Below are 25,154 nucleotides of genomic sequence, written 5' to 3'. Positions count from 1 at the left end.
AACCATGAAGTTGTATTGGTTGCTTTGCTGATTAATGTTTTCATTTGTTTATTTTCGTAGTGATTCTCCCATACTACAAAGAAGAGAAAGTGGAGAGTTCAAAAGGAAACCAGAACAAAGAGATTATTTTTCGCCGCCATATTGTTGATCGGATGCCAATTGACTGTTGGAATGATGTTTGGGGGAAGTTGCACCAACAGCTTGTAAACATTGATGTTATTAATGTGAACACTGTTCCTGCCGAAGTCTATTCCACTATTGCCACTACTGTAATATGGTCAATGCGGTTTGCTCTTTCAGTGGCTTTATATTTATGGATAGATAGTATGATGCGACCAATTTATGCAAAGTTAATACCCTGTGATCTTGGAACTCCTACAAAGAAGGTGAGACAGCCTCTCAAGAGGCGAGCACTTGGATCACTGGGAAAGAGTAGGTAATGATATATCTATAAACTTCATAGTCTCCATCTCTATCATTGGGTATTTGTTTTGTTTATTTTTTATTTTTTTATTTGGAAATTTTCCTAGAGGAAATAAAGGCCAAGGCATATTTCTTGGACAAAAGTTTGGATTTCACCCATTTTAGGAGAGCATACAAGACTCTCCTCTAGCACTTCAATCAGAATTTGTTCTCAAAATACGTGTTCTCATCAACGTTTATGTGCAACATATATGAAATTTATCTTCCTTCTCATCTAAGCATTGAGTTTTAATTTCTTCATTGGATTTTCTTTTGTTTGGAAAATATAGATTAGTCAAGTCATACTTCATTTGAATAAAATATTAGTTATATGCTTCAGCTAAGATGTAGTTCTGAAAGGAAATTGGTATTGAACCTGATTTTTTTTGTTTTGTTTTGTTGCTTTTAGTTTGAATTATTATCTCAATACAATCTAATGAGGAAGATATAAGTCATTCAAAAAAAAAGGAGGAAGATTTTAGAAGATTTTGCTGGTATGATCTTACAGGAAATTGGGATGAACTGCTGACTACAATAACCATCTCAAATGGGACCCTGATTATCTGAACAATCAATTAAATTATTGAGTCTTTGGTTTTTAATGATAAATGTTGAAGAGAAACGTGATAGTTTCTACTTAAATACGTAGATTGAACCTTTGGTTCTCACATCTAGGAATTTTCCTGGATCAGCACATAACGTTACCAATTTGTTAGCTTAATAGGGTGTTTATCATCAACAGCTGTTGTGGAAAGACCTTTGCTCTTTAGGTTGTGAAGGGACTCTTTTATGTTCTTTTTCATTCTTATTTTTAATTATTATTTTTCTGGAAAAAGAGAGGTAAGACTGAAGTATAAGGAATGATGGTGGAGTGATGAGGATAAAAAAATCATCCATGAAAAGGTTTTTAAAGAATGGTGATGTTTTTAGTGTGTTACCTATAAAAGCAGGAAATGAAGTTCTATTGCTAAAGTTTCCTTAAAACCAGAAATGAGTAGGGCTTCTGGATGGTATCTTTGTGATAAAGCTTGTGGGAATGGTTCATTACAATGACAGTTTGGACGAAATTATATGATTGGATTTAATATGTAATAAAAAAACTTATTGGCTGTTTCTGCAGGGCAAAATTTATTTCAGCTGAAGAAACTACAGGCATCACATTTGATGATTTTGCAGGCCAGGAATACATAAAGAGGGAACTACAGGAAATTGTGCGCATCCTTAAGAATGATGAGGAATTTCAAAACAAGGGCATTTACTGCCCGAAAGGAGTTCTCCTTCATGGCCCGCCTGGTACTGGTAAGACACTGCTAGCTAAAGCTATTGCTGGAGAAGCAGGGCTGCCTTTTTTTGCAGCAAATGGTACGGATTTTGTGGAGGTGAGAACATATATTTCTCGTGATGGCAACTATGGATGAAATGTTAATTCTGAGTTCTAAACCTATTAAATGATTATTTTCTCACTTCTTTAAATTTCATAATTTAAAAATATTTTGTAGTTTGAGTTTTGTTTTTCTCCTATTTGCTCTAACACAATGAAGTTTACTTGGTTTACAATGAAGATCATATTGTAAATTGCCAAAATTACATTGTGGCTAATGCCACCTGATAGTAATTATGGGAAAAATAATGGATTGGAGTATGCGAGTATGGGCTTGAAGAGGAAGTGAGCATTTCTCTTTTGTGGAGGCAGTGTGTAACAAACAAGAACGAGGCGTTCTTTTATGTTAATTTTATTTTTGTGAAATATTATTATAATTAAATCATTGAGTGCAAGTGAAATATTAATGTAATCACATTAGTGTCGTTCATTGTTTTCACTAAATCATTTAAATCTTCAATCTTTGGCTCCTTAAATGGACTAAGAATCAATGAACAACGGATAAGGTTGATGGCAAGGCCCAGAAAAGGAATTTCATTTTGAAAGACCAATCTTGCCATCAACCAATCCTCTATTATGGCGGATATAATTGGGGATGGGAATCTTCTCAACATAAACTTTCATAAAAAAAAAACTAGATCAGCCTTTTTAGGAGACCCTTGAATAATTTGGAAGCTATTGATATCAACAACCTACTCAGTTAGATGGATAAGTTGTATTTAAAAGCCTCCCAAGCCAAAAGGTCATGATGACCGAAGGCGACCAGTGACACTACCAATTCGCCAACAGGATTTGGATGGCGACGAGACAATCTGGATAGGACGACTCTGGTCGGCGACTCAGGAAGTTGTGGAGTCTGTCACCGATGCTCAGACTGTAGCAGACGGGTTAGTTCTGTTGAAAGGACGTGGGGACTTGATTCAACGATGCTCAGAGGGCAAACTAAGAAGACAACTGTGATGGAAATGGTGAATTGATGACGGTGCAAGGAAAACAGTGACAAGCCACAGACCGTGATGGTTTTCGTTTTGACTACGGAATCACCTCCCTCACCATGGCAACTTTTGAGTGGTCCTCCGGGGTCATCATTCACATCACTATCAAGAATGGAGAGAAATATTCTTTCATCTCCTTCCCCATTGTTGTGGTGCAAGCTTTTGCCACTCAGTGCGAACTGGTGACTATTGCATCTAAAACTCAAAGATGCACAAAAGAGCTTTTTTTTTTGTTAAATGAGCACAAAGGAGCTTTGGACTATTTGCTTTTGAATTTACCTTCCAGCTACAAACTTTAGAGGTCAGTGTCAATACCAGATTGTTTAGTGTTGAGGAGACGACATCGTGGTCTGTCTATTCATACCGGAGCGGTTTGCTTCTCGATTCACATAGAAACACTTCCTCATGTTGATTTCTAGGGACGACACATAAACACAAAAGATCTCAAGGGAAGGAGAGAAGAAAGAAACTCTTGCTCTTGGGAGAGAGGATAGAAGAAACCATGGGATAGAAAGAGGAGGAAAAGAGAGAGAGGTATAAGGACGAATTTGAACCAAGAGGAAGAGGCTTGAATGCTCTACTCCATACTTTGAAGCCATATTTATAGTTGTGTGAAGGTGTTTACAATAACTACAATACTCTTAAGGCTACATGCTTCTAAAGGAAAAAGATATAAGAGGACATACACTAGTTTGTATAATTACAATTCTATGCCATCTTTATGAAAGTTCTCCTTATTTACTAGCGATGCTACCCCTACACACATGGGTGTCTTTTAACACTCCCCTTCATGCTGGTGTTTGTAACTTCACTTACAAATAATCTTGGTCAAGAAAATTGTGTGCTTGAAAAAGAAATTTTGATTCTCTTGCTTTTGACTCATCTTATTCTTGTTCACATCTTGCTTGTAGTCTTTATCTTGTTTTCATCTTGTCTTCCCCTTACTTAGATATTCTAGTCACATAAAATTTGATTACCACAACATGTGAAATTCTTCATTAGTGGTACCTTTTTTGTACTTCTTCTTCTACTTCTCCCCTTCAAGCTAAGGATCTCTTTGTTCTTTACCAATAGACTTAAGCTTGCACATCATAATGATGAGAGAAGAAAACTCACTCCTAGTCGTACGACAAAGCTTCATACACCAGTCAAAACAATCAGTCTGAAACACACTCCGCTCAATTTCAATGACTGAAAAACAACCCAACTTTAGGGCACATCAAAGTGATTAATCACTTTTTAAGGGTAGCTTAGACGAAAAATACTTTTTGGGTGAAGAATAAAAAGACTTGACTCAAATTGGATGTTGGACACACTCATATAATTTTTATGTAGTGGGTCTATAGGCATTGGTCTTAAGTGATTTTAACAAAAATAAATTGAAGAAAGTACTTAGAGGATTTTTTTTTTTTTTTTTGAAAATAAGGTGTGAATATATATTGCAAAAAGAAGAAAATACATTACCTAGCTAAGGTGGCCTTCCTCCACAACAAGCTGTTGGAGGGAAACACCTTGTTTAGCTTGTTTATCTACCAAATGATTAGCAGATCTAGGAATATAATTCCATTTACAATGCATTTGGGAAATTAAAGTACATATATCCTCATACTCTCAATGCCGCCAAGGAGGTTTTGAAGGCTTCGTACACCAATTGATGACAACCTTTGAATCACCTTCAATGCAGAGAAGGTCCTCCATCTTTTGCTTGAAGAGTTTTAACCCAATATACAACCCGTGTAACTCAGCACTGGTTGATTCTGATATTCCAATCGGTCCAGCATGTGATAAAAGAAGATTCCCATTTTCGTCATGAATCACTTCGCCAAATCCAGCAGGCCCGGGGCAGCCAAATGCACTTCCGTCAAAGTTTAATTTGAAGTGTCCCACTGGTGGTGGAGACCAAGTTTTCATAATAGAAGGTTGTGACGGAAAAGACATTTCCGCAATAAGACGCCGGTTTCCACGCAAATTTGATCCTTGTAAGTTACAAAATTCTTTCCACATGAGTACCCAAGAGGACACTTGCCCTATGATTCTATTGCACAAAAATTTCCACGGAAGAGATTTTTGATTAAATTTTCTGTTGTTTCTCATACTTGGAGGAATTAAGGGTGTGAATAAAAAGATAGTAGCTATTATACTTCAAACAGAAGGAGGCGCACAATTCATCTCTTCATAGTTCCAATTAAGAAGGAGGTGCTTTTAGACCAATAGATGGATAAAAAGTTGACTCAAGAGGGAGATAAAAAATAATTCTTCTATTAACATGATGATCAAGGAAGCTTAAAAAACCCTAATAAGAAAATTTTGAGCTGGAACATAATAATGGAAACTTTTTAAAAATAGACTTCTCAAATAAGGCAATTACTTTTTAACACAACTTGACCAATTTACAAATAAAATATTCAAGGGATAATTTCTGGAATGAGAGAGGTTTTAGGACACTAAGATTTGAAAATTAGAATGAACAAACAAGACTTTCTAATTCTAAAATTTCAGACTTTGGCAAAAAAGGAAACTAAACTCATAATGGGAAATACTTCTCTTAAGGAAACTAATGTAATATGAGATCAAACAAAAGAAACTTTTAAGGAAGGAAAGATACTCAAGTTGGTAAAATCTCGACTATATTTTGAAAACAAATAGGAAACTCAACCAACATTAACGACTCAAAAAGTGAGTGTCTCTTAACACCTCACTTGCTTATGGAAGCTCTCACTGACTGTGCTGCTTTCCACGACCTACTCCACCATCACAGACCACTCAAATCCCTCTTCTCCCCACTTGCTATCCTGGCACACAACCCCCTCCATTCTCATCGCTCCCTGCCCTTCTTTTGTCATTACCCACCTTCCTTGCTCATAGCCGCCCAACCCCCCCAGCTGCCAACATCATGCTAGCATTACCCTTTTATTACAGATACTCTACTCTGGACGAGCTGAACTTTCACTGTCCCTGGTAATAACTGCTAACCCCCAGTGCAGTGGATCATTGATACTTGATTGGCTTACCACACAGCTCCAACTAAACTGCACCCCTAATATCTTCTTCTTGGAGCCTTCCCAGTGGCTTGTCCACCTCAACTTTGCAGGCGAAAAATCCTTGGCACTTAAACTTCCCCCCTGCAGCCGCATTGGCATCACCGGTATTAGAGAATGGCTAGCATCACCCCCTCGGGTTCTCTCGGCCAATGGATTCATGTATGGGGACTTCCTGCAGAATTGTGATAATATCTTGTTTTTTGCAAAATTGCCAATGCATTCGGCCCTTTCGTCCATCTCCACCAAGTCAACTCATTGACGTTGCATGGACTGTCAAATTGCTCATCAATTCAAGCAACCTCTGGCAGGGGCATCAGTTTATGCTAATTAACGTTGATGATGCCAAATTCTGTGTCAAAATACCTTTGCTGACCTTGCTGATTTCCGATACCCGGATGGTCTTTGTTTCTCCCCTGACTGCTGCAGCAAGCCCGCTCACCCACTGAACGCATCACACCACGCCAACTCAGCGAGCCAACTCACCTACTAGCCCGAGTGCCGAACTCAATCACCAACCTGAAACGCCCTTCAACTATCGCCAAAATTCAAATTCCTCGACAAGGTTGACACTGATGCTGGTGTTCAGTCTGGCATGGCAGCCTTACATGACCTGCAACCTGCATCACGTGCCTTTGTTGCAGCCCAGCAATTAACTGAACCCCCCCTCCCCTTCATGTTAATGACATTAATGAGCTTGCCATCTTACCTCTAGTACACCAAATTGATGTCGCCCAAACATCCAACTACCCCTGCCTACGAACCCCCCAATTGCTACCCGCCAATGACACAAACTCCCTCCACATGTAACGACGATACTACCCTGGACACTGGGCCTCTTCCTGCTGTAATCCCCTTTGAACATCTGGTGCCCACCTTTCAATGACCTGCTCCCTGACCACCCTATAAATGAACCAAATCATGATGATAAAACCCCAGCCATCTTCTTACCTGATATGGATGCCCCCCCCCCCCCCCCCCCCCCCCCCCCCCCCCCCCAAAGTACCCCTCAGACGCCGAGTCAACCATGGAAAGCCACGACCAAGATCACCTAACCCATCCAACTCTCTCGCCACCTCTTCTTGCTACCTACTAGAGATGTCGGAAGATCCAACCGAGGCAGCTTTTGCAAGGTGAGTCAAGTGGACAAAATCAATGCCCCACAGACTCTGCTACTGGAAGATTAGTCATCCCTCCACCAGGTGATCGGTCACGCAATCTGGTTGCTGCATTGCAATTTGAGAAAAATAATTTCAAGAAGAAACATGACAACAAAGGATGGAGTTGGCCAAGCTAATGGGATTCGTCTACTCCGACAATCTTCTTGGAGACAATGGCCCCTCTGGAGTGCAACAAGACAAGTAGAAATGATTATCGTATCGTGGAATGTTCGAGGAATTATTTCCACGAGGAAAAAGGCTTCAATCCGTCGTCTCGTCTCCTCTTCAAAGGCCTCAATGATTCTATCATTCATGATCTATGGCCCTCTTGCAGTTTGGGTTGGCATGCTCTCAACGCTGCTGGCAGCTTAGGTGGTGTCTTGATTCTTTGGAGCGCTGACAACATGGAGGTTCTTGACTTCGCCCTTGGTACCTTTGCCATAGGCCTAAAAGTCCATGACAAATTTTTTGGTGGAGTTTGGGGTCTGCTAGGGATCTATGGTCCCTCTCGATACAGAGACTAACACCTATTTTGGAAGGAACTCCTCACTCTCTTCCAGGATTGGCCGCTTCCTTTCCTTATGGCGGGTGACTTTAACACCATTCGTTTCTACAATGAGAAATCACCACCAGCAAGGCACATTACATCCTCCATGAGATGCTTCGCTGACTTTATTGGAAGTTGTGATTTGGAAGAGATCTCTCTCTTCGGCAAACTTCACATGGTCTAACAGTTTGTCCCCCCATTTTGTCCAAGCTGGACCGGTTTCTCGCAAATGGAGATTGGCTCCGCCTATATGAAAACATCACTAGTAGAGTGTTGGATTGCGCCACATCTGACCACTGGCCTATCCTATTGGATACTCACTTCGGGCGGTGGGGCCTGTCTCCCTTCAAATTTGAAAATTCATGGCTCTTGGACAAGAACTTTGACACTATCCTCGCTGATGGGTGGAGAAACCTTGCTGTGAGGGGCCCTAGTGGCTGGCTCCTCCCACTGAAGCTAAAAGCGTTAAAGCATCACCTGAAGCTATGGTCCTCTGAGTGTCGTTCTATGAATTCTATTGAAAGAGTCTCCCTCCTCACTCAGTTGACTGACCTTATGCTACGAAAGGGCATAGGTGCATTTCCTCCACTGAGTTCTCTAACCGCATTATCATCCAGAATAAAAGCCAGTCCTTAGTCCACATCGAAAGGACGCATTGGAAGCAACACGCTCGTTTCACATGGTTCTTGATGGGGATGCTAATACCAAATTATTTCATGCCGTCGCTTCGGCAAGGAGGGTTAACTGAATTACCTCGTTAAGCATCAACAATGAGGTAAGGTCGGATAGACCCTCCATCACTAATGCTTTGATGAGTTTTTTTTTTCCAGATCTATATACAGAGGAATGTGCTTACAGACCCACTGTCCAAAACATTCATCTCTCCAAGATCTCCCTCATTGTTGCTGCACTTCTTGAGGTCCCCTTTTCCACTATGGAGATTGAGAAGGCCATGCTTGGCCTCCCCTATGATCGCACCCCTGGCTCGGATGGTTATAATGGTAATTTTTCAGATGGAGCTGGCCTCTCATTAGAGACGGCGTTCTTGCCATGTCTCATGATTTCTATCATATAGCAAAATGAGAGCATTATTCATTGCTTTGGTCTCCAACAAGACAAATGTTGAGCAATCGGCTGATTTCCGTCCTATCAGTTTCTTCTCCAGCACATACAAAATCATGGTTCGTCTTTTGGCTCATTGCTTGAAAACTATACTGCTTTTGGTGATCTATAGGGGCCAATGTGCTTTCATCAAGGGAAGGAAGATCCTTGACTCGGCCATGGCAACCCATGAACTTATTGATTATTCCAAGAAATTTGACTCGCCTAGGTTTGCCCTCAAGGTGGACTTCGAGAAAGTATTTGACAGAGTTAATTGGAACCTCCTCGACAACTTTCTTACGCGAATGGACTTCGGTAAAAATGTGAAGATTCTGGATCAATAACTGCATTTTGTCGGTTCGTACTCCATTCTCATCAATGACACTGTTTGCGGCTACTACAAGGGCACTTGTGCATCTGTCAGGGCGACCCCCTCTCACTCATGCTGTTTAATGTTGTAGCTGGAATACCTCTCTTCAATGATCTACCTTGCCAAGGAAGTTGGCTGGATTCATCCTATTGCCTCTCAAGCAGAATTCGACATCCCAATCCTGCTATTCGTAGATGACACTATATGCTTTAGCGAGGGAACCCTTGATCAGATTTGGAAGTTGAGAGCCTTATTGGGCCGATTTGATGTACCTATTGGGCAGCTAATCAATTGGTGCAAAACTCCCCTTTTGGGGTATCACGTTGATTCCACCGAGCTTCACTCCATGGCGGAATACCTCGGTTGCACTTTGGCCTCTCCTCCCACCACCTATCTTGGCCTCACACTCTTTCACAGCAGGCTGTAGAAACATCTCTGGGCCCCTCCGATTGAAAGGCTTGAGCAAAGACTTGCTACTTGGTGCGGAAAACTTCTCTCCAATGTGGGACAGCTCACTCTACTTAAGTCCTGCATTGCGGGCCTCTCGAATTACTACTTATCCTTCATGGCTTGCCCTACCTAGGTTTTGCAACCTTATTGAAACTATAAAAAAAAAAAAATTCTTGTGGAGAGGCTCTGAGGATGCCTTCAGGTACCATCTTGTCAGCTGGAAGGAGGTTTGCTTGCCTCACGCTTTGGGGGGTCTAGATATTCGGTTCACCAAAGACATGAACTGTACTCTCTTGTTGAAGTGGTTTTGGAATTTCAACAATCATCCTCGTAGTCTTTGAGTCCCATGATTGCCTCCAAGCTCCTTTGGCAGGAAGATTGGTGGATCCGGGGGGTAAATCAGTGTAGATTGTCTATTGGTTGGAGATTGCTCACCCCTCTCCTTCCTCTTTTTGAGTTTGTGGTTTACTTCTTTGTTGGAAATGGTCGTAGAATCCAGCTCTGGAATGGCTGGTGGCACGGTGAACAGCCGCTCAAAGACACATTCAGCACTCTCTACTCAGTCACCCTTCACCGGGACATCCTTATTGCTGAAGCTTGGGACTCCAGAGCTTGGAACTTCCACCTCCGACTTGGCCTTAGCGACTTTAAAGCTGCTGATATGTGCAACCTCATGTCGAGTCTTGACTCTATAAAAATCAGAGCTCATGTGCCTGATAAGATGATCTGGCTTCCTGAGGACAACAGGTGTTTCTTGGTCTCTACTTCCTTTGCCCATATTGGTGGTTGGTCCCAGATAAGCTCGGAGCGTGACACTGCTATTGCCTGAAAATTATCTGCCCCTCCCAAAAATCCGCTTCTTTATCTAGACAACACTGGTGAACAAGATTCTCATTGTAGATAATCTACACCAGCGAGGTAACTCAGAATTGGCAAGTTCCTCATTTCAGCCTGTTTCACTCATGTCCCTTGGTGTCTCTAGATTGAAAGAAACAATCGAAGATTCAACTGCAAGTTCAACAATGTTGATGATACAGTTAGTAGTATCATTGGGCTTGTCCACCCCTCCCCCCCTTCTTGCGGGTGCCATTAAACTATTGATGGCTTCTACCTTTCTGTGGCCTACTGGGTTTAGGGGTGTGTGTTGGGATCATTTTAGCACCATCTTCACCTCCTATGTGGGCCACTTTGGAGTGATTGATTCTACCACTGCTGAGATTCAAGGCTTAAGATTTGGCTTGAAGATCTTCAAGGATCGTTTCCATGGGCCTCTTGCTATGGAAGGTGACTCTTCGACTGTCATCAGCCAGTGCTTGGGCAAGAAGGACCCCCCATTGGCATCTGTGGTCCTATGTTTTTGAGATTCAAGATTTATGTTCTGTTGTTGTTTCTTGGTCCCATGTTTATAGATCAGCTAATTGTAATGCCGACTCCTTGGTTAGAAAGGAGGCTGCTCTCCAATTCCTTGTTCTTAGAGGCTCCCCTCTTAGACTGTTTTTCTCCCTTTGGGATTTAATATAATTGTGCCTGTTTTCAAAAATAAAATATAACAAGGACAAGGTGCTTTATGCAAAAGTGCCCTAACCTTTGAACTACATAGCTATGGTTTTTTTTTTTTTTTTTTGAAATGGTGAAACTTTTATTGAGACTGAGAAAAATAGAAGGAACTCAACAGACTACAAATGTAAAGAGTTCCCAAATACAAGGAATGGGCAAGAAACACTCTCTTTAGCTAAGACATCCGCTGCAGAATTTGCGTAGCTGTAGTTTTAAATGCTGGACCAGATGATTTTGAATTTTATGGGTGCCCCTGAAGCACAGAAAAGAAAACTGCTAATGCATTTATTTGTGTTTACCAGTCACCCTACCTTGCACGTTTTCGAAAACTTGAGCTCTTTATAAACTTAACTGTTCTCTCTACTTCCTTCTTTTTCCAACTTATTGGAATATCAAATTTGTGGATGAACATCAAAAAAATTACCAAATGTGTCAGTCTCCCTTCCTGGATGATGTTATTTCTGACAAAAACTTCATTCCAGATGTTTGTAGGTGTTGCAGCAGCTCGTGTGAAGGATCTTTTTGCTAGTGCTAGATCATTTGCTCCATCCATTATCTTTATTGATGAAATTGATGCAATTGGTAGTAAACGCGGAGGGCCAGATATTGGTGGGGTAAGACGAGATTTTTATTTGTTATTACCATCACAATCATCGTTGTATGTTGGACCATGTTTGATTGTGTTTATGTGTATTCCATATGTACATCTATATAGCAATACAAAAACATGGAACTTGATAAAAATCAGCATTTAGAAAAAAAAAAAACTTGGAACTTGAATGAATTGTTTTTTCTTAAATTCAGCTTCCTTGTATGGGAGCTGTAATCTTTTTCCATTGCATGGGGCATTTGTAATTATAAAAAGGATCATGAGACCTGTAAACAGAAATAGGTTGCATCCATCTATAGATTCTCCAAAAAATTCATCAAGAGGTCACTGAATGCTTTAGTCAATCCAGTTAACCTTTAAATCCATCGTTTGAAGTTTCGGTGCAGTTTAGCTAGCAGATTTTTGTTATTTGAGGTTTTTATAGAGTTGATATTAAGAAGGCTTCTCTTTGATGCATGACACCTGAAGAACCATAGAAATAAGAAACTAATTTTTTTGTTTTTGTTTTCGGTTTTTGCTTTTTTTTTTTTGTTTTTTTGTTTTTTTTGAGAAAGAATTGAGGATTCTTTGCTTTCAATTTTCTGCAATATTACCTTTTAAATGCTTCTAAATGCTATATACACTTTTCTTTGTTTGCAATTGGCAAAAGTTGATGGAAATAGCATTTATGTAATCTTTAATGGTGCTTCTCAGGGATGGGGAGGGGTTTCTTATCTTGTTTAAATGTCAGTTGCATCCTTTTGCTCTTGGTCATTGCACTTATTGATTGGTTGCCTTCATTACATTTGCAGGGTGGGGCAGAAAGGGAGCAAGGTCTCCTACAGATATTAACTGAGATGGATGGCTTCAAAGTCTCAACATCACAGGTTTGCCTAAAATTTCTTTTATGTTTTACGAAGGGCTTCTTTTGGTGGTTTGCTTCTAAACTTGACTTGTCAGGTCTTAGTTATTGGAGCAACCAATCGTCTGGATATTTTGGATCCTGCTTTGTTGCGAAAAGGTCGTTTCGATAAGATTATTAGGGTGGGGTTGCCATCTAAGGATGGGAGGTTGGCAATATTGAGGGTATGTTGTTCCTTTGGATGGGTGAAGGTTAACATTTTGAAAGGTCCAATTAAATCTGCTCGTGTGGATTTTCATGGATATGACACAAATTTAACAGGTTCATGCTAGAAATAAGTTTTTTCGGACAGAAGAGGAGAAAGAGACACTTCTTCAAGAAATTGCAGAGCTTACTGTAGATTTCACTGGGGCAGAGCTGCAAAATATATTGTAAAAATGCTGCTTTTATCTTTTTTATTTTTGGAATTCCTCTCTATGAAAGTCTGTCCAAACCTTTTGAATTTATTGGCAGGAATGAAGCTGGAATATTAACTGCGAGAAAGGATTTAGACTACATTGGACGAGAGGAATTGTTGGAAGCCTTAAAGCGGGTAGGATTTTATGTTCTCTATTGTAATGGATGGATTTTTGCTGAAATTACTTGTAAGGTTGTATCATGGAGTTGACACAAACTTTCCTCTTTCGAAGCAAAAAGGTACATTTGAAACTGGTCAAGAGGAAAATACTAACATTCAGGAAGACTTGAGGCTGAGGTTAGCATATAGAGAGGCAGCTGTGGCTGTTCTAGCATGCTACTATCCAGACACTTATCGTCCTTTCATTGAGGTCAGTGAGCTGAATTATCTAATCTTTTGGAGTAAACAAAGAGAAAAAACCCTTACGAAGGATTATATATATATGTCAAGGCTAGTGGTTTGATACATTTTTTTATGGATATACAGCTTGAATACATGTTCTCTTAATGTATGTTCTAAATAGTTCTTCATGCTAAACTTTGTGAACATATTGTTCTTGTAAAAAGTGTGAAAACCTAGAGAGAGACTGAAGAGGAGGAGAGAGAGAGAGGAAGAAAAAAAAGGGAGGGAGCGCTCTGAATGAGCTGCATTGGGGGTTGTGCATGACCCCCAATGTTATTTATTAGGTTTAAGTCATAAATTACATAAATGGCAAAAATGCCCCTTTTACATTGAAAACACTTATTCCTTTATAACTCCCATTCTACTCTGCCTATGAATATAAAAATTCGTACATAGACTAAATCAAACATGCTCAACAAGATGCCATAATATAAAATATCCGATCATATAAAATGACCAAAATACCCTTGAGCTGATTTTTTCACTCCCCCTCAAGCTGGAGCATATATATCCATGAGGCTCAGTTTCTCACTGAAGTTCATGAATTTACTCTTTCTTAATGCCTTGGTGAAAACATCTCCAAGCTAATCAACTGACCGAACATAGGGGTGATCACATATTTCTTTATCACAACATCTCTGACAAATTGGCAGTCCACTCCTATATGTTTTTTTCTCTCATGAAAAATTGGATTTCTGGCAATGAATATAGTGGCATGGTTATCACATAACATAGTCATGATTTCATTCTGATGGATGCTTAACACCCTAGAAACTGATCTCACCTACATGAGCTCGCTTACATCATGTGTCATAGTTTTGTATTTCGTTTCTGTGCTGGATCTAGATATCATATTCTGCTTCTTATGCTTCCAGCTAATTAAGTTGCCACCTAGAAAGATATAGTAGCCTGTAGTTGATTTTCTTTCTAATTTTGACATAGCATTGTCTGCATTAGAGAAAACCTCAATTTTCAAGTGACCATTATTATTAAAAGGTGTCCATTATTATTAAAGAAAATACCTTTCCTTGGTGCTCCCTGGAGATATCTCAAGATCATTTGAGCGGCTTCAAGATGGATCTTCCATGGGTGTTCCATAAACTGGCTTACTACACTCACTGCAAAAGATATATCCGGGTGCGTAACTGTGGCATATATGAGCTTCCCAACTAGTTTCCTATACAATGTGTTATCATTCAATTCTACACTTTGGTCATTGTGTAGATCGAGTCCAACTTCCATCGGAGTATCTACCGGTTTAACTCCTAATAATCCATGATTATATACTTTCTTTGAGATAAGACTAGTTCTTCTTTGCTTCTTGCAACTTCGACACCCAAGAATATTTCTATGCCCCCAAGTTTTTGGTTTGGAAGTGAGTAGCAAGTAGCCTTTTAACTTCTTCAATTCCAGGGGTATCACTACTAGACAATATAATATCATCTACATATACAAGTAAGACTATGATCCCTGAAGGCCTTTTCATGACAAACAAAGAATGATCGTAATGGCTCCTAGAGAAGCCCATAGACATCACTTGGCTAAAGTTTTCAAACCAAGCATGAGGGCTTTATTTCAAGCCATAAATTGTTTTCTTGAGTCTGCATACTTTGTGCATCTCCCACTGAGCAACATACCCCGGAGGTTATTCCATGTAGACTTCTTCAAGGTCACCAAACAAAAAAACATTCTTTATGTCTAATTAGCGTAAGGGTTAACCCTGAGTAACAACAATAGAAACCAGAATGCATACCGAAGATAGTCGAACAACTAAAGAAAAAGTTTCAAACACACTATACCATAAGTTTGTGTATCCTTTGACCACTAGACAAGCTTTATATCTCTCAATCGAGCCATTAACTTTGTATTTGGCTATAAACACCCATCTACAACCAAATAATGCAACATCTGAAGGTAACTCACATAACTGCAAGGTTCCTAGGTCTAACAGAGTAGCCATCTCTACATCCATGGTTTGCTTCCATTGTGGCGAGGACATATCATCTTGCATTGAAGGAGTAGTGCAAGCAAAAATAGACAATGCAAATTTTCTGTATTTGTCAGACAAATGATCATATGACACAAAATGTGACAACAAATGACGGAAAACCTTTCTGAACACCTTTCCTTAAAGCAATGGGTAGGCGTAGATCATGTACCTCAGGATTCTGAGACGGAGATGAGTCATTGTTTGGCATGAGAGAGGAGGCCGTGGGCTGAGAGAGATGCACCTGTTGACGCTATTATACTTGCAAGGGTTTTTCAACAATGGAATTTTGTGTAGGTTCAAGACAATCATCATCCGATAGGGGAATAATTAACATAGAAACTGGGGAAGAATATGGTACATCAATAGAAATAGTAGACTAAAAAAAGGAGTATCCTCAAATAATGTGACATCCATAGATACTAATGTTTTTCTAGTAGATGGATAAAAACACTTGTATCCCTTTTGTGTATGAGAGTACCCAAGAAAAACACACTTGACTGCAAGTTGAGATAACTTATCTTTGGTAAAAATTCAAATTTTCTTCTTTTTCTTCTGCCATAACCCTAGAGTTATTGGTTCTATCATCCTTTAAAAGATTATTCATGGCTTGATTGCCCTAAACAGGGTTCTTTTTGAGTTATCTTGGGATGTTCGTCAACTATCTCTAGACAATGCCTACATCAACTTGTAGGCTGACATCAGCCATAATTGTGGTCTATTCTTGAAAGATTTTTTATCTAATTTCTGTTTGGTGTTGATTTGAGCACATACCATTTGCGCACATCTCATTCCTGCCCTAACCCTAATTTTTACGAAGTGGGGCCCACATCTTTGAAATTTTCGAAAGTGTTTGGATATTGAAATTGAATATTTTGGTGACTCTATACTTATACTATGGCTGATTCGGGTGAAGTTTATGTACCATCCAGAGATATAGGTGGATCTGATGGTAAATATATTGTGTTTATGACATCCAAAAAGTTGGCAGGACCAAATTATCTCAATTGGGACAAATTAGTGAGAATGTTCTTGAAGGACAAAAGGAGGACAAAGTACATTCGAGATGACCCTCCAATCCCAACAACTGATAATTGGGTCTTGTATTGTCAATAATATTGATTCAAGATTGAGGAATCAAGTGATGCATTGTGAAATTGGAAAGGCTATGTGGGTTTCCTTGGAGTACTTGCATGCTCAATAGAGCAACTTATCTAGGGTGTATGAATGTACACCAATTTCTTTGGTCTTAAAAGGCGTAACAAGACAATTACACAATATTACAGTGTATTTGTGGGACTTTGGTAGGAAATTAACGTATATCATCCATTCACTACAGATGAGTAAGGATTGAGGAAACAACAAATCCAACTACTGGTAGCGAAGTTCTTTGATGGTCTAGGTGGTGAGTTTGACAACATTAAGGCACAAATCCTAGCTTTAGAAGAAGTACCCACTACTTTCAATAGAATTGTGAGGGTTGAAACAACTTTGGAAGAAGAAAAAGGGAGTAAGGTGACAGATGCTGCTGCACTTAAAGCTTTGAGCCCTAGTCCTAGCCCAAAAGATTGATCTTGAGGCCGGATAGATTCTAGGAGAGGTAGAAGTAGAGACAGTTTAGGCAGAGGTTGAGGCAGAGATGATGGTAAGTCCGAGAGGAAGTGTGTCCATTGTGGGTGAAATAACTATTACTCTAATAGGTGTTGGATAAAGTTTGGAAAACCTGCTTGGGCAAATTCTACCAATCATGAGACCAGTTGAACAATATCAGAGGTTGTTGCTCCTGTTTCTTTAGGGGGAGTTGATGAGATACAACAACTATTTCAGCAACAACAACAGATTAGGCAATGCCTAGCTTAGCTATTAGTTGGTTCATCTTCGACATCCATGGTTCATGCTCCTACTCCTACTCTTACTGCTACTTTGGCTACTTCAGGTATGTCCGTTTTTCTTGTGTCTTCTTCTCCTACCTGGGTTATTGATACCGAAGCTACTGCTCACATGTCAGGTATGTCATCCTTGTTTTCTAACATGAAAGAATCATCACATATAAAACAAGTAAACTTAGTTGATGGGTCTGTTTCCTCAGTTTAGGGTGTTGGGACTGTTATCCTTGCATCTTTCTTGTCACCTCAGTCTGTTTTACTAGTTCCTAAATTTCCATTAAATTTGTTGTCAGTGAGCCATCTTTGACGTTTTATCCTACTCATTTGCTATTTCAGTACCTCGTGATGAAGAGAACGATTGGTTCCGCATGTGAAAGAGATGGTTTGTATTATTTGGAGAGCCACCTGCCAGATAATACACGACGTGCACTTTATGTCTGCTACCCCATTCTAGTGGCATCTGCGATTTGGTTATCCTTCGCCGACCAAACTGATTCAAGTCTTTCCAGAATTTCCTTCTTGTCTTACTTTTCAGTGCGAGTCACATCACCTGAGCAAACATCATTAGAGCTCCTTTCCAAACTCACATTATAAGACAAATCAACTATTTGAGTTTATTCATTCAGATGTTTGGGGTCTTTGTCATGTAAATAGTTTGTTTGGTTTTAGGTACTTTATTTTTCATTTATTGATGATTTCAATAGGTGTACATGGGTCCACCTCCTTCGGGAGAAGTCTGAAGTTTTTGATTTATTCAAACTTTTTTACAATGAAATAAAGAATCAGTTTTTGGCCTCTAGTCATATTCTATGTACTGACAATGGTCTTGAATTTATTGTTTTGATGTTTGATATTTTTTGTCAAAAATCAAGAGATGATTCATCTAACCTCATGTGTGTTTACTCCACAACAAAATGGAGTTGTAGAGCGTAAAAATCGTCATTTATTAGAAGTAGCTTGCACTATGATTTTGTATATGAAGGTTCCTAAGTACTATTGGGTTGATGCAGTGTTTACTGCATGCTACATGATCAATAGGATGTCTTCATCTGTCCTTAAAGGTAAAATTCCCATTCAGATTCTGTTGCCTTCTGCTCCATTGTTTTCAATTTTTCCTCGTGTCTTTGAATGTTTTTGTTTTACTCATATTTTGGGATCATCCAAAGATAAGTTATCTCCTTATGCAGTTAAGTGTGTTTTTCTTGGGTACTCTTGTACACAAAAGGGATATAAGTGTTTTTGCCCATCTACTAGAAAAACATTTGTATACGCAAATGTTACATTCTTTGAGGATACTCCATTTTTTTTAGTCTACTATATCCATTGATGTACCATCTTCTTCCTCAGTTCCTCAGTTAGTTATTCCCCTGCCGATTGATGATTGTCTTGGACCTATCCAAAATCCCATTGTCGAGAAACCCTTGCCGGTATATCAGCATCGACAGGTGCATCCCTCTCAACCTACGACTTTCTCTCTCATGTTGGACCATGAATCATCTCTGTTTCAGGATCCTGAGGTAAGTGATTTATACCTACCCATTGCTTTTAAGGAAAGGTGTTCGGAAAGGTACTCATCATCTGTTGTCTCATTTTGTATCATATGATTATTTGTCTGACAATTACAGAAAGTTTGCATTGTCTATTTCTACTTGCACTATTCCTTCTTCAGTGTAGGATGCTATGTCCTCTCCACAGTGGAAGCAAGCGATGGATGCTGAGATGGCTGCTCTGTTAGAGCGAAGAACCTGGCAGTTATGTGAGTTACCTTCAGGTGCTGTAGTGGTTGCCTATAGATGGGTATATATAGTTAAATACAAAACTGATGGCTCTGTTGAGAGGTATAAAGCTCGTCTGGTGGCCAAAGGAAATACATAAACATATGGTGTAGATGTATTTGAAACTCTCTCTAGTTGCTCAACTATCTTCAATATTCATTTTGGTGTCTATTTTTGTTACTCAGGGTTGGCCCTTATGTCAGTTAGACATAAAGAATGCCTTTCTGTACGGTGATCTTGAAAAAGTTTACATGGAGCAACCTCCTGGATATGTTGCTCAGTGGGAGATGCACAAGGTGTGCAGACTCAAGAAAGCAATCTATGATTTGAAACAAAGCCTTCATGCTTGGTTTGAAAAATTTAGCCAAGTAGTGATCTCTCTATGGGCTTCTTTAGGAGCCACTGCGATCATTCGTTGTTTGTTATGAAAAGGCATTTGAGGATCATTGTTTTACTTGTATATGTGGATGATATTATATTGTCTGGTAGAAATACCTCAGGAATTGAAGAAGGTAAAAGACTACTTGCTACTCACTTCCAAACCAAAGACTTGGGGGTATTGAAATATTTTTTGCGTGTTGAAGTTGCAAGAAGCAAAGAAGGATTGATGTTATCTCAAAAAAAGTATATAACTGATATGCTATATGAGTATGGATTATTGGGAGCTAAACCGGTAGATAATCCTATGGAAGTTGGACTCAATCTGCACGATGACTAAAGTGTAGAATTGAATGATAAAACATTGTATAGGAGACTGGTTTGGAAACTTATATATGCCACAATTACACACCCGAATATATCTTTTGTAGCGAGTGTAGTAAGCCAGTTTATGGAACACCCACGAAAGATCCATCTCGAAGTAGCTCAAAGGATCACCAGGGAAAGATCTTTTCTTTAAAAATAATGGTCACTTGAAAATTGAGGTTTTCTCTGATGTTTACTATGCTAGGTCAAAGCTAGATAGAAAATCAGCTACAGGCTACTAAGTCTTTCGGGGTGGCAACTTAATCCGTTGGAAGAGTAAAAAACAAAATGTGGTAGCTAGATCCAGCACATAAGAGAAATATAGAACTATGACACATATAGTTAGTGAACTCATGTGGGTGAGATTGGTTTCAAAGGAGGTAGGTTTCCATCAAAATGAAGCCATGACTATGTTTTGTAATAATTAGGCTGCTATATTTATTGCTAGTAATCTAGATTTCTAGGAGAGAACAAAAGAGGTGGATTGCCATTTTGTCAGAGATGCTTTGATGAAGAAAGATGTGATCAAACCCCTATGTTCGGTCGGCTGATCAACTTTGAGATGTTCTCACCAAGGCATTAAGGAAGTGTAAATTCATGAACTTCTGTGACAAGCTGGACCTCATGGATATATATGCTCCAACTTGAGGGGGAGTGTGAGAAAATCAGCTCAGGGATATTTTGGTCATTTTATATATTGGATAATTTATATTATGGTACTATCTTGTTTAGCATGTTTGATTTAGTCTGTGTAAAATTTTTCATATTCATAGGTGGAGTAGAATGGGAGTTATAAGGGAATAAATATTTTCTATGTAAGAGGGACATTTTTGTTATTTCTGTAATTTATGACTTGAAACCTAATAAATAACATTGTGGGTCTTGCACAACCCCCAACACAGCTCATTCAGAGCTTTGCCTCCTTTTTTCTCTTCTTTCTCTCTCTTCCTCTTATCTCTCTCTAGGTTTTTCACACTTTTTACTCCAATTCAATACAAATTAACCTTTTTTATTTTTTTTAATCTTTTCTGAATAACTATTAAAGTAACATTTTGCTTATAAAAGGAATGCTGTTAGTGCATTTCATTTTCCATTAGGGTATTTGATTTTAACAATGTTCTCTTGCAGTGGCATTTTTTAGTGTCTCTTTCTGCTAAGAGGAATGTTTTGTTTATTGCAGACTGATATTCGCACTATTCGCAGCCAATCGAATATGCGTTATGCTGAAATTTCAGGGAAGGTCTACTCTAAAAAGTCTGATTATGTGGAATCAATTGTGCGTGCATGTGCACGTAAGTGTCAAAGTTGGCTATTTCTTGACCTAGTAAAATAATTATCTGCCATTCAAAAAAACTTAAATCTATTGTTGGGTTTTGTGTCCCTCATGTTTGTCGCTAATGTTTTCAAATCTTTGTGATATTTTATTGTTGATTTAATATTTTCAAATCTTTATGATTTTTTATTGTTAATTTAAAAGATAACTATGACATAATTTTTGTCTGTATAAGCTGGCTTAACTCTTTCCTTGTTTTTCCTGGCACAACGATGTAAATGCAAATGAAAAAATGAAGATGATTGTCAAGAGGGATAAGAGATGCATGCGAATGATCATTACCGTAATGGTCATAAAGGAATTTTTTCATTAAATCTTTTAATAAGTTGAAATGCTGTAGAAATAATTTTGTCTGGCTGAAGGATCAAATCATTTACTCTTATTTTGATCTGTTTCATTTTTTTTTTGTCCATAATATGTTCTGTTTTAACTAGTGAGTACTACCGGAGCTTTTGCTGTTGGATGGTTGAAGCTCCTTTAATTGCTTGACTAATTTAACAGTTTTGCAGCTAGAGTAATTGAGGAGGAGATGTTCGGGATAGACAATATGTGTTGGATATCTGCTAAAGCTACCTCAGAAGCTTCAAGGCGTGCAGAGTTTTTGATTCTGCAGACAGGCATGACAGCATTCGGGAAAGCATATTACAAAAATCAAAGTGATCTTGTTCCACATGTAGGTTGAAGGAACTTCGTTTCAGATTTAATTTTATTTAGTCCATAACAAGGTTATAGCTGACTGGTATTTTGTGTTCTTTTTTTTATACGAGTTTTTATTTTGGGTGAAATGATGAAATAGAGAAGATGGAGAGGAGAAAGAAAGGAGAGAAAAGGAGAGAGAGCTGCTTTAAAAGAGAGCAAATGAGAGCTCACATTAGGGATCATAACTCGATCCCTGGCCCTTCTTATTCACTTAAAGTGAAAACACGAGTACAATAACTAATATACCTGATACACTTAACTACTTATAACTCCCATTCTACACATCCAAATTTTATGGAAATTGGACCATAGCGTCATTTAGTCATACTGAATAAGATAGTACCCTCACTAGCAGATCATGTAAAATGACCAATGTGCCCCTTATATTGTTTTCTATCATTCCCCTTCAAGTTGGAGCATAAATGTCCATAAGTTCCAGCTTGTATAGAACCCCAAATTTGTGTTTACCCAAAGCTTTAGTAAACATATCACAATTTGATCACTAGACCAAACATAGAGGGTAACAACTTCCTTCCTCATCACTGCATCTCAAATAAAATGGTAGTCAATTTCTATATGTTTGGTTTTCTCATGAAATACCGGATTTCCTGCAATTAATATAGCTACCTAATTATCACAATACATGGTCATGGATTCAGCAATTTGTAAATTCAACACTCGAACAACTGATCTCACCCACATAAACTCACCGACAATATGGGCTATAGCTCTATATTTAGCTTCACCACTAGATGGGTTGCAATGTTCTGCTTCTCGCTTTTCCAACTTATCAAATTTTTTCCTAATAACATATAATAGCTAATGGTGAATTTTCTCTCAAATTTAGATCTAGCGTAATTTGCATATGAAAAAGGCTTCTATTTTCAAGTGACCATGAGGTTTAAAGAACAACCCTTTTCCAGGTGACCCTTTTAAATACCTTAACACTCTTTGTGCAGCCTCTAAATGTACCTTGCATGGACATTTCATGATTTGGCTGTCCACACTGATAAAACAAAATATATCAGGATGAGTGGTTGTTTTGTCCCTACTAGTCTACGATATACTGTTTGATACTTGAGTTTATATCTACTTTCATCATGAAGATCAGGACCATCTTCCATAGGGGTTTCCACTTGTTTTGCACTGCCATACTCTTGTAACATATTTGTGACATACTTCCTTTGTGCCAATACAAGCCCAACCTTGCTTTTAGCAACGTCAATCCCGAGGAAGTATTTTAAAGACCCTAGATCTTTGGTCTGGAAATGTTTAGTAAGGTGTTCTTTTACATCACTCCCTGATAAAATAATATCATCCACATACACTATTAGTACCATAGTTCCAGATGGCCGCTTCATGATGAAAAGAGTGACCGTAATGACTCCGAGATAATCCAAAGAACAAAACTACTTGACTAAATTTCTCAAACTATGCCCTAATGCTCTGCTTAAGACCATATATTGCCTTCTTTAGTCTACACACCTTTCTTGTCTCCCCTTGACCAATATACCCAAGGGGTTGCTCCATATAGACCTCTTCTATCTAAGACATCTTACAAGAAAGAATTTTAATTGTCAAGCTGAAAAATTGGTCAACCTTGGTTAACAACACAACACCAAAATATGAATTGAAGTCAGCTTGACTACCGGTGAGTAACTTCTCAAAAACATCAATGGCATAGTGTTGAGTGTATCCTTTGGCAACTAACTGTGCATTATATCTTTCAATGGAACTATCCACTCTATATTTCATAGAGTATACCCAACGACACACAACAACAGTAGCACTGGGGGGCACATCACACAAAATCCACGTACCTTTGTCACGTAAGGCTTCGATCTTAACATCCATAGCCTGTTTCTGAGATAAGAGAGTATCTTGCATAGAATAAGGAATGACGCAAGCAGACAAGGACAAAAGAAACTTTTTGTATTGGTTAGACACAAAATCAATTGACACATAATTGGACAATGGATATTGGGTAGACTTAAGGACACCTATTCGAAGAGTAATTAAGAGATGTAAATTAGTTGCCTCAGGCTCTACAAGCAAAGAGGTTTCTGGAACAGGCTGGAGAGAGGGAACTTGTGCTCGGTGCTGATTGACATGTCTTTGTTGATATACTTGTCAGGGCTTTTTTGCAAAGGAAACTTGTGACAGACTAGGAACATCCTCCACAGGTGGGAGCAACATTTCCTAAACCTATGAAAGGCGGAATAACATGTGTAGTAGTTGTAGAGAAAATGAACATCTTCAAATAATGTCACATCAAAAGATACAAATGTCTTCCTAGTGGTGGGGTAAAAACATTTGTATCCCTTCTGTGTTCAAAAATACCCCTAAAATACACATTTTACTACACAAGGAGACAATTTATCTGTAGAAAAACTAAAAACATTGGCAAAACTGACACACCCAAATATACTTGGAGATAGAGGGAACAAAGTGGTAGACGAAATTAACACCTGGATGAGAACTTTACCCCCAAGAATTGAAGAGGGCATCTTGTTGATAAGGTAACAAGCAAATGAGTACTGCATCAACCATAATATGATTTGGGCATTCATATGGATAAGCATCATGTGTGCCACTTCTAAAAGATGTTGATTCTTATGTTCAGCTATCCCATTCTGTTTTGGACTAAATACGTAGGATGATTGATGAATGATGCCATGACTCTGGAAAAATGATCAAATTTTTTATTCACGAACTCCAATCCATTGTCATTACAAAGAATACCAAAAGAAGCATCAAACTGGGTTTTGATTTCACTATAAAATTTTTGAAATACATCAAATACTTCTGATTTCTCTCTTAGGAGATACACATAGGTATTATGACTGAAGTCATTATTAAACAAAACAAAATACTTATAACCAAAGGTACTGAACACAAGACAGGGTCCCCATACATTTGATTGAACAACCTCAACCTCAACCTCTTTGTTTGGCTTAAAGGAAAAAAGTTTGATGATACGTGCCTAGTTGACAGAAGTCACATTGATGTGATAAACTTGAAGGAAAATCAAGAAATAGTGGAACTAATTTTGCTGGGGAAGGATACCCTAACAATAGGTGCCATTGGAAGGGAAATATTGCAACATGAATAGCATGTGATTGGAGGTTGTGGATGTTTTTCTTGGTGATATAGTCCACCTCTTTAATGCACGAAACCAATTATTCTCGTCGTCGTGAGTTCCTGAAACACAATGGGATGGTAAAACATTACTGAACAATCCATAAATTTTGCAAACTGACTTACTGACAACAAATTAAGCAGGAATTTAGGGACATACACCATAAATTGAGGTGGAATGAATGGAGATGGAATAATATTGCTTACTTTCTAAATTGAAG

General features: G+C 38.7%; 1 protein-coding gene across 2 annotated transcripts in view; it reads left to right on the top strand.

Moving 5' to 3' along the window:
• The window catches only part of LOC137945561 (probable inactive ATP-dependent zinc metalloprotease FTSHI 4, chloroplastic), a 32,400-nt gene that overhangs the window by 1,980 nt on the left and 5,266 nt on the right, over positions 1-25,154 (top strand). For both annotated transcript variants that reach the window (XM_068791498.1, XM_068791497.1), the window contains exons 3-12: positions 61-436; positions 1,583-1,841; positions 11,544-11,675; positions 12,463-12,537; positions 12,611-12,736; positions 12,834-12,943; positions 13,026-13,104; positions 13,202-13,339; positions 20,944-21,055; positions 21,606-21,769. In XM_068791498.1, coding sequence (XP_068647599.1) covers positions 61-436; positions 1,583-1,841; positions 11,544-11,675; positions 12,463-12,537; positions 12,611-12,736; positions 12,834-12,943; positions 13,026-13,104; positions 13,202-13,339; positions 20,944-21,055; positions 21,606-21,769 — 1,571 coding nt within the window. The remainder of the gene's footprint in view (positions 1-60; positions 437-1,582; positions 1,842-11,543; positions 11,676-12,462; positions 12,538-12,610; positions 12,737-12,833; positions 12,944-13,025; positions 13,105-13,201; positions 13,340-20,943; positions 21,056-21,605; positions 21,770-25,154) is intronic.

Source organism: Aristolochia californica, unplaced genomic scaffold (assembly GCF_029961685.1).
Source record: "Aristolochia californica isolate CCGP_79_NKW_82.1479 unplaced genomic scaffold, dmAriCali1.0.hap1 SCAF_12, whole genome shotgun sequence".
NCBI lineage: Eukaryota > Viridiplantae > Streptophyta > Magnoliopsida > Piperales > Aristolochiaceae > Aristolochia > Aristolochia californica.
The sequence above is the reverse complement of the archived record's forward strand: the minus strand, read 5'-3'. Positions and strand labels throughout refer to the sequence as shown.